Source organism: Lycorma delicatula, chromosome 13 (genome assembly GCF_047948215.1).
Source record: "Lycorma delicatula isolate Av1 chromosome 13, ASM4794821v1, whole genome shotgun sequence".
Classification (NCBI taxonomy): domain Eukaryota; kingdom Metazoa; phylum Arthropoda; class Insecta; order Hemiptera; family Fulgoridae; genus Lycorma; species Lycorma delicatula.
The window spans coordinates 23,350,194-23,367,344 of record NC_134467.1 but is presented as its reverse complement, the minus strand read 5'-3'; the positions used below and the strand labels follow the sequence as shown (position 1 = coordinate 23,367,344).

Below are 17,151 nucleotides of genomic sequence, written 5' to 3'. Positions count from 1 at the left end.
CATCACTTTCAAATATGTGTCTTTTCCAACGCCTCGTGATATAAACGGGACGATTTTTTACGACTACTCGACCTGATTTTTTTAAAAAATATTTTCATGGAAATTATTTTCACAAAATTCGTCATCTTTATTTCTAAATATAGGCTTTATTGATTCCTGTATTTCGTAAATTTTTCATGTTTAGTTTAATTTGTAACATAAGACTTTTTTAAATATCGAAAATAAAGTTCACATTCGACTGATGAATAAATTGACACATTAATCAAATTTATACAATTGTATTATTATCATCAATAGTGTAATCATCAAAAGTATTATTATCAATAAATACTGTAAGCCACATTAGACTTCAGGCTACAAAATAAAACTATTCTGCACTAGAACGAAATGTTACATTAAACAAATCATGACCGCTCCAAGTGGGATCCGACTCTAGAACGGTCACATTAGACCAGTAAGTCGCCTTCGACTAAATGTGCATGAGCGCACCCAGCGGCATTCTTACTTGAGTGAATGTATGAGCTTGACCCTCGTGCCAGTGCTAGTAGACAGCAAAACGGATCATAAATCGCCTCAATTAGACACGGAACAGAGATAATCTTACGTAAATGAGAATAATTTACATACATATAACATAAATTTAATTAAAATTATTTCAATTGTGTTCCTGGCAATATAACGCAAATTGGGTTAGTGGTAAAGATATCGACAGCTATCGGACAAGAGATAACCTGAACAGCGTCTCGTGAAACAATTCATTAATCACAGGTGACGAATGAATAAAAAGAAGACACTGGTTTCATAAAAAAGTATTACTGTAATGTTTAAAATGAATAATGGCATAGAAAATACCTTCATAAATGAGTGCATGGTTCTAAAATTCCCTCCTGCTACCATATGGATAACCCACACACCAAAGAACGCATTAAACGTCTTCTTTGCATTATACTGAGAGTACTACTCGATTCAAAGATTCTCATCAGAATAAAACCCCGATATGTCAGAAAGGACATATTAATGGAAAGACTTATTATCGCGCAGGAACTTTTCTTTTTATTGTTGGCGGTTATTACGTGTGGAATCCACAAATTAAATAGTTTCCGCACCCGAAAAATGGTTACCATTCCACAACTCGATCTGTTTCCTTGAGTTTCATTCGACCATAAAATCCATAAGCAGTGATTTTACAACGAGTGAGCAATTGCAACCGCATCAGCAATTTGAATTGGAATATTCAGAGAAGGATCGATAATACACTGCACTGCAGACAATGTTTAGACCGTGTGTTTTCTATTCCTGCGTCACTGCAAAGAAAAACGACTTTGTGTCTGAAATTACTTTAGAATACCTCGATCATAATCCGCATGCAACCTGGCCTCTATAATTGAAATAAAGCTTATGGCCTCCGTAAATATTTTAAAGCTCCTGATATATGCAAAAAATACCTTGCGCATATAGTAGCACCCTCTTTGCCCATGGCAGAACCAAAGCCAAACTGATAGTCAATCAGCAACGCTCATTCAAACGGAATTACATTACCTTATCTAAAACATTACCAACTACTGGCAAGAGGGTCACAAGCATATCAAAACTCAGAACTAGGTTCTTGTCACCTACTTTGAAGAAAATTTTTAGGTTAACACGATCCAACAAACAGTTAAAAAATAGGCAAAAACCACTTTTGTCAGTATGCGGACACAAACACCCTAACAACCGGACAGACAAGAATCAAATCCAGGGACAGTAGATATAGATGACGGCTAGATGCACAGCAGCCAATCAGAGACCAGTATTCTGAACAGGTGACCTAAGCCCCGCTCAGTCCCTCTAAATCTTAAAATCTTACCGATTGTTGAAATTATCTCTAAACCGGCGTTTTGATCGGTCGCATGTTTAGGAAAACCAACGAAATTATTCAATTTCTTAATTTTAAAAACTTACATTTCTAAATATCTATATTTAAAAAAAATAATAAAAAATAAACCCAAAAAACCTTCATTTTTTTTAAGAGCAGAAGTAAATGCAAACAAAATAGATTGAAAGCTATTTTATGATAAATCAGGAAAGGTGAAAAATACATTAAATTAGAAAATTTCGTTTTATTTTTTTTACTTTTTATTTATTTTCAGTTTCATATTACATATTTAACAAGAAATTCGAATTATTAATAAAATATTTAATTCGAATTTTTCATATAATCGAGTTTCCACGTAGAGTTACTTATTAATAAGTAATTTGGTGTATGAGCTCAGTTACCTTAGTTTCAACTTCATTTTCAGCGTTTACCTTTTTCCCTGTAGAAGCTAATAAATTTCTGTATCTCTCTGAAAAGGAAAACAAAAATATTATTTATAAAAAAAAAAAAAAACACTAATAAAATTGAAAGACACTAATTATGCTAAATAGAGAGAAACCAATTTTATTTTCATATCTCGACGATAGAAGATTATCTGGAGATTATCAATTTCCGATAACACTTGTTCACACCAACATGATGAAATTTGGTAAAATTAACGTAACTGTTTATTAAAGAGAAGTAAAACATTTAATCAATGCTACGACGAATAAAAAAAAACTATAAGGAATAATACTTTTCTTTTGTGAAGGCATTTTTTTTCTTCTCGTTACAATAACAATAAATAAAAAAACATGCCTAAATATTGGCTAAATATGCTAAGTTAAAAGAATATTATTAAAAGTAATATATTAAATATTTTACTTATAAGCGTTAAAAAACAAAATCCATCATTTTACGTCATTGTTTTCCTGTTACCGACTAGCAGTTGTTTGATAGAAATGAAAAATTTTGTTAGTTTGGCGGTAGTACAAGTTTTAATGACTGTAATGGTTTTAATCTAACCGACTACCCGTTTGGCTAGGGGTCTGGTTGGGCGCTTGCTTCCCCAAGATAGGCGTTTTGGCATCTAGACCCGACTAGTTTAACTATTAGTTTTCAGAATAGAAGTAGATTGTATTAAGAACTGTGTGATAGAGCTGCGGTGTGTAGATGGAATCACTAGATTGTTTTTGACATAGTACGAATGAATTTGTAAATCCGCAGGATAAAACTTACGTGTTTACGAAAAACACTTTTTTAATGGATAAGAAAATAGAATTTGTATATTTTCAGTAGACTCAATTAAATAAATATTTGATATTGCAGTTTAGTTTAAAATGTTGTTAAGGAAAATAACTATTTTCGAGTAATTTGATTTTATAGATAGACAAGAGGAACGCGCTTCCGCGAAAGGATTAGCGAGTTAGGTGCGAGTGCCACATATTAAACTAGTTGAGCGAAATTGCAAGAAGCCTAAAACAAAGGCGGCAGTAAAGGGGAAAGAACAAACTGATGGAAATACCTGTCCAGACATCTGCATCTTTGGCATCGTGTAAGATGCCAGATTGATGACTCTGGTAGCTAATGAGGTTTGGCAGTCGAAAAGTCGATCTTTCATAAAGTCTGTTACAGCTAGTAACTGAGTGGGTAAAGTGAAGACGGGGATTTTCAGAAGGCAGATATGTTGCCTTACCGGGGTCAGGATGACCAATAATTAATCACAGCACTGAAAACGCAGCCGAGGATTCTTTTTTATTTAATATTTTACTAGTAGCATCTTTCTAGTATAGGTTAGAATAATATTCTATGAATATTCTGGGCGGACATTATTAATTTATCGCTAATGAAACTTATTCAAATCCTGTTTTTCACGTCAATTATTCACAGTATTAATTCACCCTTCAATGTATCCGATAATGTATTACAGAATTTTAATTTTAATTTTTATTAAATGAATTTAATACTTTGTAATTTTGTACGACACGAGTCCGTAACCTTTGATATGATTTTGTTAATCAGTATGGTTTAATTAATCCGAATCATGAAATTTAACACAATTTATCAATTTTAGATATTTACTGGTGTAATTGGAAAATATTATATGAATATAAATTCAGTTTGAGCCTTCTCTTATGGCTGAGATCTAAAACATTAAACTGAAGTTCATGTAGCTAAATAAACTGTGCGTATCGCTTTGTTGTTACACGGTAAAGCTAAGAATGAGTAAACAGAAATACAAACGCGCTGTATTACTGCCTGCAGCGTCTAAAGTACAGCGCTTATAGTATAGTTAACGGAAGAATGAACTGGGTAGAAAGGACTTTTCAGTCGCCTGTCAAGATCAGTCAACATCTGCGAACCAAATGAACTCTCTATGCTTTGACAATTATATTAATATTCATTAATACAATGATATATACATTCCTCCATTCTTTCACTTTTTCCGTATGATATTAACGGGTTTATTTTTTGAAATTTTGGTCCTGATTGAAAATTTTTCGTAACATCGTATGTTGAAGTACTCGAACATGTAGTGATCCATGACTGCACTGCATCAATATACCTGTTATAGTTTTTAAATATATCTCTTATGGTGTCCCGGAGTTCACCTGTTATATTTTTACCGGAAAATATAGAATAACGTACTGTTGGTTCAATTTCATTCCAACTTTGTAGTTCATAATTTACAAAATCTTTAATACAATTCATACAATTTTTATTCGAAACATTTGCATCAAGTTGATTTTGAAAAATCATGTGACTAAGATAATCATCTTCATAACGCTAGAGGACAAAAAACTTGTTTCCTAAAAAGGGCCGTTTGTGAACACACAGTGGTACATGCTACCGATCGCAGCAAGTAACATATTTGACTTCATTCGGAGGATGATAAATTAGATTTATTTCTGAATTTCTTACTTTTACAGATTCACATGTTTAAAGAGGCCATTGTAGAGGAACCTAACAACGAATTCATCGTTCGATACCGGCAGAAAATTTTTTTTCTAGAAAATGCTTTCCATTATTCATATATAGTCTGCCATTTTTACAGCACATTCTTCATTATTGTTTTAAAAGTATATCCTGGTTTTATATATACTTTGGAAAAGAGTTTTACCTTCCATATCTAGCATTCTGCATTACGTTCTCTTCTCCTGTAAACCAGTAAATTGCATACAGGTTAACTGAACGGATTTCCTCTTACAGGAGCATAAAAACGGAAATCTGATCATTTTTAATTTCGAAGAATCAAAAAAGGCGACGCCTTTATAATACAAAACATTCACTATAAGAAGGAAAAGAATCTACTCAGTAATTTGCATAATGTCGTCAAATTAAAAGCCGAGGTAAAACCCCAAGTAAGCATTAAAAATATGAAATGTTGAAGATTCAATAATGTGCTGTAGAGAAACAAACAGTAAACAGGGAGTTTTTAAATCATTTACAGAAAGAATATATCTGAGGTGCATTTATGGAATAATTTTGTTGGAAATTCAGTATTTTGTACAAATATCTTTCCTCGTTTGCTCGTTGATTCAGTTCAAATATACGAAATTTTAAGAAGGCATGGTCTTCTTTCGGAGTGATTCTTCTTCAGTCCATCCGCTGGTGTACTTTCGGTACCACGACCTATGGGCTAGCAGGAGTGCGCCTACCAGAGCTCTAGTTATTTGCAGGGAGAAATGCGGCCCGTTCTGCGTAGGGAGTCTCATATGCTTATGGTCTCTTCGTGGGACGGTGTGGGGTGATGTCTGCTAATTTCTTTTGAAGGGTGCAGTTCAACAAAGATCGCTATGCCGGGTAAGCATATGTTAAAATTGGCAGGACGTATAGCCGAAAAATGAGCAATTTGGTCGCCAGTGGATATGGGCTGGCACTGTTCATTACTGGGTTTAGTTAGACCCTGACGGCCTTTACCCTTTGGGTCACATATTTAACATGTCCTCCTAAGGTAAGCCGTTTGTCCAGGACTGTTCCCAGGTACTTAACTGTTTTCCCAAAGAGGATTTTCTCTCCTGAGTTTTCCAGCTGCCTGGCTGGAGCACATGTCTTGTACGTGAACATCACTGCCACCGATTTTTTACCGTTGACCTTGATTCTCCACATATCGAGCCCACATACCTAATAGATCCAGTTGCCGTTGGAGTCTCTCGATCGCGTTAACTACACTTCCGGATTCAGATAATATGCCGTGTTGTCTGCGTGTAGAGCTGTATTGACTCTTTCCGACAGCGGCATATCGTTGACGTAGGCCGTGTACAAGAACGGCGAAAGCACTGCTCCTTGGGGGACTACAGCGACTACGTCTGTGGTGGAGAAGACTGTCCCCCCTACGAGTACAACAAATTGTCGGTCTATTAAATAAGACATTATCAATCTTTCGTAGCGGCAGGGAATCGTTGTATGTGGGAGTTTATATAGCAAGCCGCTATGCCAAACTTTATCAAGGCTGTAGCCACATCTAGAATACGGTTGCAGTTACCGCTTTTCTATTTAGGCCTCCGACAAGATTGTCGATTATTTTAACCAGTTGGAGGGTCACGAGTGGCCCTCCCTCAACCAAAATTGCTCAGGCCGTACTCGTTTTCCAAAATGTCGCCTATGTCTCTCCAGAAAAATCCTTTCGAATAGGCTTTGACAACACCGGTAATAAGGGAATCGGCCTGCAACTCTGGGAAAAGAGCAGACTTTTCCCAGGTTTGGGTACGCATACTACCTTTCCAGTTTTCCAGCAATTCGGAATATATCCATCGTAGAAAATTGACGTGAATATTATTCGGGGTAGGTGATTGTCCTTTATCCACCGTCATCGTGGCCCTTCGCCCTTTTGCTCGTTCAGCTGCTCCTTATAATAAGGATAGCCCCTGTATTTTGCCGGGTGCGGCCTTTTACAGTTTGCATACGAGGCATGCTCTTCGCGCGGCTTCAAACACGTCGTCGTGTCGTGGTCTCGCCCACATTTCACGCAGAGCTGTGCTCTGCGGCAATAGTTCAACGAGTGGCCGAACTTATGACATCTGTGGCATTTGGGGCGGACCCCCGCGAGACACAAATGCGGTCATCTTAATTCTACGATAGAATAAGTTTTTCAAGTGATAAATGCCTCTAGTGGCATCGTTCATTTTAAGGCGACGAGGCACGTGGTGGTCTCCCTTCCGTCCCTCGTCATCAGGTTTTTAATTGAAACAGCCTCGTAACTGAACGAGGTCAGCTCCTCTTTTACCTCTTCCGGGGTGGCCCCATAAGGGATGCCCCGGATAACCACTTTGAGCTACCTATCTTTTGGGAGCTGAAAGGAGTGAAAGGCGACTCCCTTAGAATGCAGAAAACGCTGTACTTGTCTGATGTCGCCTTCGCTGCTTAGCTGCAGCCTTACAGAGAGCCCGGTACTTTTGGCTACTAGGCGCCCTCTTATGGCGGAGATTGCTCTCGGCAGCGTTGCCCACTCCTTGCAGCAGTCTAAAATTATAGGTGGGATTTTCTCCCGCCTAGTACCGGCGGTTGCGAGGAACTTCCATCGCTAACCTCCATGTGGCAACTGTCGTTTCAGAGCTGGCCCTCGTAGTGTTCGGCTCCTCGGAGGGCTGATCACCCGTGGTTACCGACCTACGCTTAAAAGTGTTCTTGTTTTCACACCGTAATCCTCTCCTCCATCAGAAAACTCCGGGCGGGAGAACGAGAGAGAGAAGGACAAGTTCGGATTAGATAGCTTTCAATTAAGAAAGAATCGTCTGAAGAGTACTGCTAAAATTTAAATTAATATTAAGTTAATTAACTATTTTTGACTTCGATGAAAGATCTGTCGTAGAAAATTTAAAATAAAAGTAAAAAGGTTAATCTAGCAGTAAAATTACTTGTAAAAGTTCAATTATATTCACCAATAAAATATTAATTTATAAATAATAAACAAGTATTACAAGTATTAACTTATAGATACAAATAAAAGTAGAAAGTTATTAAACCATTGTTTAAAACTTACGCGGTCGTTGGGAATAGCTTTGTTATGTGGTTGAGGGCGTGGTTAGATGTCCTAAAGGGATGTTGATAAAGTCACATGGTGAAGGACACAGGTGGCGGGAAACGAAGCAGAACACTAACACACAAGCACTATTAACACACATTAACGCAGGAGCACTATTTAACACAACCTTTCACGTTCACTTCTCAACAGAGTCTTCAGAGTATGTAAAGTGACCGGTATGTTTATTAAATTCTCCAAAATTTGATTATGATTAATCAAATTCATCCGTGTTTATGCATAAACACCAAAATTAATCAAATTTTCCATACCATATATATTAATTAATGGGTTCTGTAGGTAAATTAAGAAGAAAGTTTTGATCGATAGGATAATAGTAATATAAAAATATGCTTAATAAATAATTCCCGTTATACAAAAAGAATACTTACATTATGCTCTACTAAATAAACTCATGCATTCTTCAACATCGAATGGTTTATTTGGTTGAAGTGATGCTTTGTAATGTGTTGTAGTATAAATCTCATAAAATGTCTTTCTGGTATTAGTCGGCATGCCTTTATCACATAAATTGTGCCAATCTTCGAATCTCTCCTTAAAAAATTTCATGTCAGATTTAAATTTCTTAACTTTTTCTCTCTGATCATTTGATAAAATATTAATTAATTCTAATTTTTTGTTTATTTCAGCATCTATACAAAGATAACAGCTTATCTGTGTATGATATAAATGCGACCTGTTTAATAAGTCAGTTATATGTTGTTTTACATATAAAAAATATAACTTCCACTGGGCTTTATCGATAGGAGATAGGACTATAGCTGAAAGCAAACAAAATACATCAATAAATTCATTTCGCTGAGAAAAACTATTAGATTCTTCGGTTGTAACTACCGTCAACCCGTGTTTGCCGAGAAAAATGTATAACTAACCGTCTAATTACAATTTGGCCCTCTACCGATTATAATTTACGTGGAAAATTAAATTAATCAATACAGTATGTTAGCGTGCAAAAAAGAATCGTGTAAAATATTATTTTATTAAAATAAAAATATGAGATTCGGAACATATGATGTTTATGTCCGGATTGACAAATTACAACCGAAATTAAATAAAATCAATGCATCGTAATTAAAACGTAATCATTCAACGTTCCATAGCTTATTATTTCTCACTATTAAATGACATATCCTAAATGCAAAACCAATGGTTAATTTAAATGTAATGAAGTAATCTAATTACAAGGAAATGAGTTTGAATAAAGAAACAAAAAAAATATATTTTTTGGGAATAAGAGTAAGGTGAAAATGAGAAAATATATTTTAAAACTAAGAGAAATCAAATTAACTGAGGAAATCATTTTCCCTTTGATAAAATTCAAAAATATAAAGTCTCTTCCTCAATCCCAGCCAAAAACGAAACCCATTATGTATACGATTTATGTATACGGCCGTAATGGCTATATACATATATCATAATTCGGTTACTCTGAAAACACAAAGAAAATAAGTAAAACCGTCATAGATCCTTCCACTCTGTTTTAGCGCTAAAACTTTTTTTTATTACAAGGAACTATGGAATAATCAAGGCAGCAGAAATGGAGATTGGATTGGACTAGTTTACTTTATATACAAAGAACAATTTATAATTATATAGTTGACAAAGTAAAAATAATATTTTTTTTTTATTATAAAAGTAAAAATATTCTGGCAGCCTGTTTCCCGTTTTGAAATATCTCTTTGACGGCTTGAATGAGGTGGTACACACTTTGGACGGAATTCACGTAAGCATAATTCATATTTAAAAAAAAAATATTAAGGCATAGTTTTGTATTATGATGATTCAAGGGAAAACAGTACGGTTTGAATTTCTTATAAGATTATTACGTCAATTTTTTCATCTTAGAGCATTTACCATGGTATAAAACACCCAGAAATTTCGGAGTACATGGAACAGAAATTCTATCGTTATCATTACCGAAAATTCTACCCATTTCTACTTCTTGAATAGATCTTTAAAATGTCTCAATTTTCATTATTACTTATTGTAGTAATTCCATTTTCATGTAAAACGCAACCCAACAAAAATAACCCATTTAAACAAAACTGATGTGCTATATTTAGTGCAATTTATTATAAATATTACCACTATTTGTGCAAAACAATATTTTCATCAAGTATTTTTATAACAATTTTTGAAAGTGTCCACGATCTTCAGCAATGCATGCCTTTAAATATATATAAAGAAGACAGGAAAGTCAACTTTTGAACCGTACACATTCCGTTTTCTCGTAATTCTTGATTTATATTGGCTTTCAGTTCTTTAATTTTGTGTTGATTATATTTGATAACACAACTATCAGATTAATTCACAAAAAAATTTGGTTTTATTTATGAAAATTTCTCCTTAGGTCCTTATCGGCTTGAAATATATCAAAATGTTCAATATCAGTCGACGCAGTAATTTCATTTTCATTTGAAACGCAACCCAAAAAAAGAAACCAATTTAAAGAAAAACAATGTTTAATGTGTATTCAATGCAGTTATTAATAAATACTACATCTATTTGTAAAAGACAATGTTGAGGTCAAATTATTTTATAACAAGCATTGAAATAACCACCATTTTCAGCATTACAAGCTCTTAACATTTTTCATATTTCGTGTAACCGTTCCAAGTGTAACTCTTCTAATTTCTGGGAATTCTTTAGTTATGCTGGATTCAGTTCTTCAACGGGGCGTGGAGTATGTTTCAATACACAAACGTTTAGATATGCCAAAAAAAAAATCTGCAGGAGAAAGATCGGATGACGTAGCTCTCCATATGTACATATTTCTCTTTCTCAGAACGTCCATCGTTGCTCTTTCCGTCTTCCATGCGACTCCCTCTTGTTGAATCAACAAATTTATCATTTAATTTTAAATTGTTAATAAGTTGGTTAACAATTTTTTCGTAGAGGACTGCTGTAAGTGTATTTTTAAAGAATATGGGGCCGATTAATCTTCGCCTGGAAATTGCATATCACTCACCAATTTTCTGTGGTTGTACTGATCGTAAATAGAAGGTGTGAGGATTTTTGGATTACCATTAGGCATCGTTCCAACTATTAACTACTCAAATTAAACGAAGTTTCATCTACAAAAAAATGCTCCCCTTAATAAACAGATTAAACAACTGACAGTAGTAGAGACTAAGAGTATAATCAACCGGGTGCCATTCATGTGGTACTTGAATTAGGTACGACGTAAGTTAACAAGTAAGTGTAGCGAAGTATGTAACCTTTCTTTTTGATCCTACATACGTGTATAAATAGTCTTTTCTGTAATAACAGCAATTAAAACCAAATACAGAAATAAATTAGATTTAAAACCACATCATTAATTTGCAGTAACAGAGGACATCAAACCTGATTTTTTGATGTTGCTAAACAAATACAATCAAATTCTCTCGTTAAATTCCAATGCAAAAAATAAATTTGAAATGTAATTTGAATGAAGCTATATTGTTTCAAATAAATAAATAGCTGGATTATATATATATATATATTTATATTATATTTTATGGGGTAAAATGAATAATTTTTGCGTCTTTGGGGTTCGCGATCAAAATCGTACTGAGATCGCTCTTCTAGATCTATGATAGCAGGAAAGTAATAATTGTTCCGTTCAGATTTTGTGTTACGGGGTTAAACGTTTTCTTTACTACTGTTTTAATTATTGTAATATAAATTAGAAATATTTACCTTCATTATAGTAAACGACACAAAGTAATATTATTGACACCAATTTAATGTGAAACATTTTCTCTTCGTTTAAAATCTAAAAAAAAATAACAGACGTTTTATATATATATATATTTTTTTTTTTTATAATCTTTTAATTTATATAACTGTAGCGTAAATTATACTACGATACAGATTTACCGTTTCTTCGAGAAAAAATAAAGCGATTTGGTTGAAAGTATGAACTGCCGCTAAACAACCGCATAAATTATTATTCGTAATAAATAATTATAAACAGCATGATATTTTAAGTCAAATAAATACAAATACTTTGTTAATATAGATATTATTAATTAATTCAATAAAGCAGTTAATTTTAATAGAAGGTAGTTTTAAAGAAATACATAAATAAAAATATAAATGTTCGTTTGTTCAAAAACTTAAATCTCCGAAAGTTCTTCACCAACTGTATTGAAATTTTTAAGCAATGGTGTATTTTAATACACGCGTGTTTTTATATGCCTACTATTTATATAGTGAAGTTAATTCATCCGAGACAGGTAAACAGATGCTTAAGAAGTTATTAAGAAGATTAAGAAGGTAAAAAAGAGAAGAAGGAAAAATGGGAAAACAAGGAAAACGAAATGGAAAGAAGAAAGAGAAAAAAGAAAAGCAGAAAGGTGGGAAAAGGAAATGGTAAAGAGAAATAATAGAAGGAGAAATAGGGGAATATGGGGGAAAACGTGGGAAAGGAGGAAGGTAAAGATGAAAATTGGGAAATTGAAAAGTGTGAATGGGAAAGTGAAAAGGTGGTTAAATTTTGTGAAGTCCGTAATATTCATTTTGTTAATGTTTTATCAAACTTTCAATTGTGTTCATTTATATATTCAATTCTAGCAATATCGAAGCATTGTTTGGTCAGCCAGAAACAAATAAAAATTTGAAGAATTTTTTTACCGAATTAGGAAATTTAATAGATTTTATTAATCGGTGAAGTAATTTGTGTAATAATATTTTAAACTTCGTTTAAGATATTGAGAATTCGATCAAATTTTGTAGACTAGTAACACTGAAACCTAGTATGATATCGGTTAGGAGTTAATCAGTGAAATAGATAAAGATTCCAAATAATATGTAAATGGATTTTCACTGGAACAAAGAAAAAATTGGTGAAAATTGGTGAATTTTAGAATTTATTAAAAATAGTTTTAAGGACATAATTTATTTACTTAAATCGCCAGTCGTAGAACAAATAGACAATACTTTTTTATAACTTATTTTCTGTTCCGGGAAAAAGAGATGCAGAATATATTAATATTATATCAAAAGTGAACGACGAACATGTTACAGCAAATATTAGAATTACAAAAGTCAAAAATTATTGGTCTAAGTAGTAAATATATTGATAATATCTATACTAAATTAATATCGCATCAAGAAATAAATTATCAAAAATTTATTCAATCTAGTAATACTGATAATATTTGAAATTATGTACTTTTAGAAGTTAATCAAAATTTGATTAAGTGAATACCAGTAGTATAATATCTTTTGATAATTTTGCCCCAAAAAGAAAAAAGAAAAATTGTAAATTAGAAGAAAAAAATAGCGAAAACGTTTCAAGGACAATATATTACTACTCTTTGTGGCAGTTTCGCGACGAAATTTCAATGGTGAATGCAACCATTGAAATTAAAAAAATATCAGGTTTTCGGAAAAATTCAAAAATCTATTTTTAATCCTTTTAAATCGGAATTTCAAAAAAAAATTATTTTAACACTTCGAACTTGGAATTTCAAATAATCTAGAAATTGGGTTTTAGATACTCATATTCAGTCATTCTGTTCAAACCCAGCTCACACAAGGATAGACACTTACAGTACACAATTTATTAATTCAATTCATTGAAGTTATATATATACTTTTTTCCAAATTTTTAAGATGAAATATATCTACAACAGGGGTGACAAACAGGGGTAAAAATTAGGTTGCTATTGACCATGTAATTTTTTTTTATCCGGAACAAAAAAAACATTTCTCTTAAATAATAGTATAGATTAATTGTACGGATAACCCTAAAATCCTAATATGTCCTAATGTTTCGGGTATCCAAAATTTTTAGATATTAATGAGTTAATTTTTGACAAGGATCAACAGTCAGAATTGTTTACAAACTTCAAAAAAAATTAGATTTAGATAAAATGGATTTGAATAATTTGTCACCCGTTAAAAAACAAAATGCTGTTCCTAATCAAAAATATACGGCATTTATAATTGTATTTACTTTTAGTAATCGTATTGTAAAATACTCAATTAAGAAATACCAGTGACTGCAAATCAGCAGCCGCCGAATATTTTATTTGGGGTATTAGGTGTATTGTTCCTTGAAATACATTAATTCTAATAATTGTCTTAGTGTAATTTTTGTCCTTAGCACAATTATTGTTCGTCTCTTTGTAGTACACGATCCGTTGTATATAAAGTTTTTTGGAAGACATATCCAATATTAATTATTATTAATATATAACCATATATATCTATTTTAGTAAAATTTAGAAGTATAATAAATTAAAAGTAAGTTTTTAATAATATTCATTTTTATGAATAGACATAACTTATAAATCACGGCATTTATTTTATTATGCTAGAATTTTTATATTTTGAAGGAATTTTCTAACGAATAACATATAAATATATATATTCTATATACAAAAAAAATCCTTTCCACCTCGTCACAGGAAGGTGCACAATTAGATATTACAGCAGCCCTGAATACAAAATTTCAACATTCTACGGCTAATTGTTTTTTAATTATGCGAGATACACCCAGTCATGCGAGATACACGTCAGTACATACGTTTTGACGTCATACCGAAACTATTCAAAATGGATATAGGGATGGTCAAAACGCATATTACCGTTGAATTCTGAAAACCTAAATTTTTCCGATCGCAATACTTCTTTTACTTCGTATAAAGAAGTAATATAAGAAGTCATTTTGTTTTCAAAGAAATACTTCACATTTTAGGAAATAAAATATCGTTTGATAAAACTAAGGAATAATAAAATATTTAAGATTAAAATATTGACGTGTCAACCATTTTAATGTTTACTCTCTTGTGTATATTCCGCTTAATTGTTTTCTTTAATATATAAACTTTGTATGTATATATATATATAAGTTTATATATTCGTTTCAATGTTCATCAAACATTTAAAAAAATAATAAGATATAAATTAAATAATCATGTTTACTTAAATATTAAATTATTATGAAATAAAATCATATTTTATTATTGCAATAATATTAATAAATTTTATAAATTAAATATGTTGAATATTAGCAGTAACATAATAAAAATAATAATTACGTGAAATCCAATACACTTCAGTAGTTAGCCGGAACAGATTCAAATCGTAAATTAATCATTGCAGCACCTCCTTTTATACTGAATTTTGTGAAAATAAAGTACGTTTCTTACGTAAAAGATAGGACATATTAAATATCCCTATATCCATTTTGAATAGTTTCTGTGCGACGTCAGAACGTATATACTGACGTGTATTTCGCATAATTAAAAAGGTACTTACTTTGCCTGCATTAAAGAAGATAAAAATAGACGTTTGATGAAAACAACGTATTTCGTTTAAATGTGTTATATTGTGCAATTTTAAAAAGAATAACTTTTTCTTTTTATTTAAAAAAAACCCAAATTTTTTATTATATTATATTATTCAATTGTGACACACAGGAAAGAAAATTTAGTAATTGTTTTAACAATCACTTTACGGAAAATTTTCAATACTTTTCCATTTCTAATCAGCATGGACGTCGAACTTGTGTTGTTGAATCATCGAAAAAAAATTTTCTTCCCTTCATTATCTACCCCGTTCATTCTTATGAATGTGGAGCAAATAAATTCAGTTGAAGTAAAAGTTAGTGTGCCTTCCTTTGACATTATTGGTGATCCGAATTAAGGCTTGTAGTGCTAAATATTAACTGCATTTCGATTGCTGTAGAATTGTGAAATGTAATTATATATTTGAATGAATTCATTCGTCGCTTTTGCTAGTAAACCTGAAACGATGTTTGTTATTCTTACAGATGGCTAAATTATTATGGTGTGTGACTCTTGTACGATTAACTTACAAACTGTTAAAGTTATGGCGCTTAAAATTACAAAAATATATACATTTTTAAATATTTTCTTCCCGAGTAGATAGCAAAATCGGTTTATAAAACTCAACACAATATACTTGAAATTTGATGCGCCTAGGTGTTACCATTTTGATTTCTATTTAAATAAAACACTTTTTGAGTATTGTCTTTAACTCGAAAATACCCGATTTATCCGTAAAACCCTCTACCGGTAGATTTATTTTACAAATATGAAGATATATGTATATAACCCATATATGATTATATGTAAGATCATCTTCATTTTTGCCTACAGAAAGCTTCCCAATATATAATACTAAGGAATCGCTTCAGGATCTATTATACTTACATGTAACACCGAATAGTGTCATAGTTAATCTTTTATTAATTAAAATAATTGAAAAAACGAATAAAGTATAACGAAAAGTACTGTAATAACAATTTATAGGAAAAATATATGGGACAGCGAACATATTATAGAATGAGCGTAAGTCAAAGAAAAACCTATAGTTAGGACGATAATTTAACCAACAGTTTATTTGTCCGAGAATCGTATTTAGTTCTTCAAAGGATAGGATTTTGTAGCAATTCTACACAAATGATATTTCACGAATTTTAATTGAGCCTCCCTCTGAAGACCTCCAAAATGAGGGAGGAAGATGGAATAAAGAACCAATAAATTTCCTCACTAGAAGCAAAACATAGGTTATCTCATTTATCTTCACTTTATAATTTATCGAAATTTGATCATATTACTGCAAAAAGTTAGACACAATATTAACCATTATAATTTCATGATCATTATCACCTTATATAATTAAAAAGAAACATCACTTTGAAATATATTGTCACAGAACAGGCATATGAATTTTCCGCTCAAGGCCCCGGCTAAATCTATATGAATGTTGATTTCTAGACTAATAAATATTGCTTTGTAAGCATTATCTGTCATCTTACTAGGTCGTCTACTATGTCAACAGTAAACAGTAAACGGATCAGTTTAATCAACAACCACATAACAAAGATGCGAGTAACAAGAACAAACATCCTAGGTAATCGGATCATCAGTTGTTTGGAACAATGGAACATATCAGTTGTTTGTAAGAAAATAACTTCAAGCATCGATAAAAACCGATCTACCTGTCGTTATTACAATGTACAGTGTCATTGTCAAAACAAGATGAACGTATCGGTTGAAGGCCGCCATGTTGTAGCCGCTCATATTCTTTCTTGAATATAAATTCTATTAAATTTTCATTCATTAGAAAATCAATTCATCTTTAAAATCATAATAAAGGCGACCACCTAACGGGAGCGTTATTATCATGAAGCAGATACAATGAAGAAACTGGACTATTCCGAGAAAGAGAGCCGTTCTCCTTTAAATCCTTCATTCCATCATGGATATTAATTCCTTGACCTTGTTTAGGAAAGCTTTACAATATATATATATAT

General features: G+C 32.2%; 1 protein-coding gene across 2 annotated transcripts; it reads right to left on the bottom strand.

Annotated features, from left to right (window-relative positions):
* Positions 1-2,092: 2,092 nt before the first annotated feature.
* On the bottom strand, positions 2,093-15,049 carry LOC142333911 (uncharacterized). 2 transcript variants are annotated; one of them, XM_075381522.1, is made up of 4 exons: positions 14,909-15,049; positions 11,559-11,634; positions 8,249-8,411; positions 2,093-2,324 (listed from the first exon to the last, which is right to left on the bottom strand). In XM_075381522.1, the coding sequence occupies exons 2-3, from the start codon at positions 11,562-11,564 to the stop codon at positions 8,250-8,252; spliced, it is 168 nt and encodes a 55-aa protein (XP_075237637.1). In that variant the 5' UTR covers positions 11,565-11,634; positions 14,909-15,049; the 3' UTR covers positions 2,093-2,324; position 8,249. The 2 variants fall into 2 exon arrangements, with proteins under 2 accessions (XP_075237637.1, XP_075237636.1); XM_075381521.1 differs by having other exon boundaries at positions 8,249-8,638; positions 14,909-15,043.
* Positions 15,050-17,151: the final 2,102 nt, after the last annotated feature.

Bases quoted from the DNA above. Each gene is read 5' to 3' on its own strand.
- LOC142333911 (XM_075381521.1), bottom strand. From the start codon at position 11,616: ATGTTTCACATTAAATTGGTGTCAATAATATTACTTTGTGTCGTTTAC. The intron at 8,639-11,558 runs GTAAATATTTCT...GTTTGCTTTCAG, and splicing joins TGTCGTTTACTATAATGAAG to CTATAGTCCTATCTCCTATC.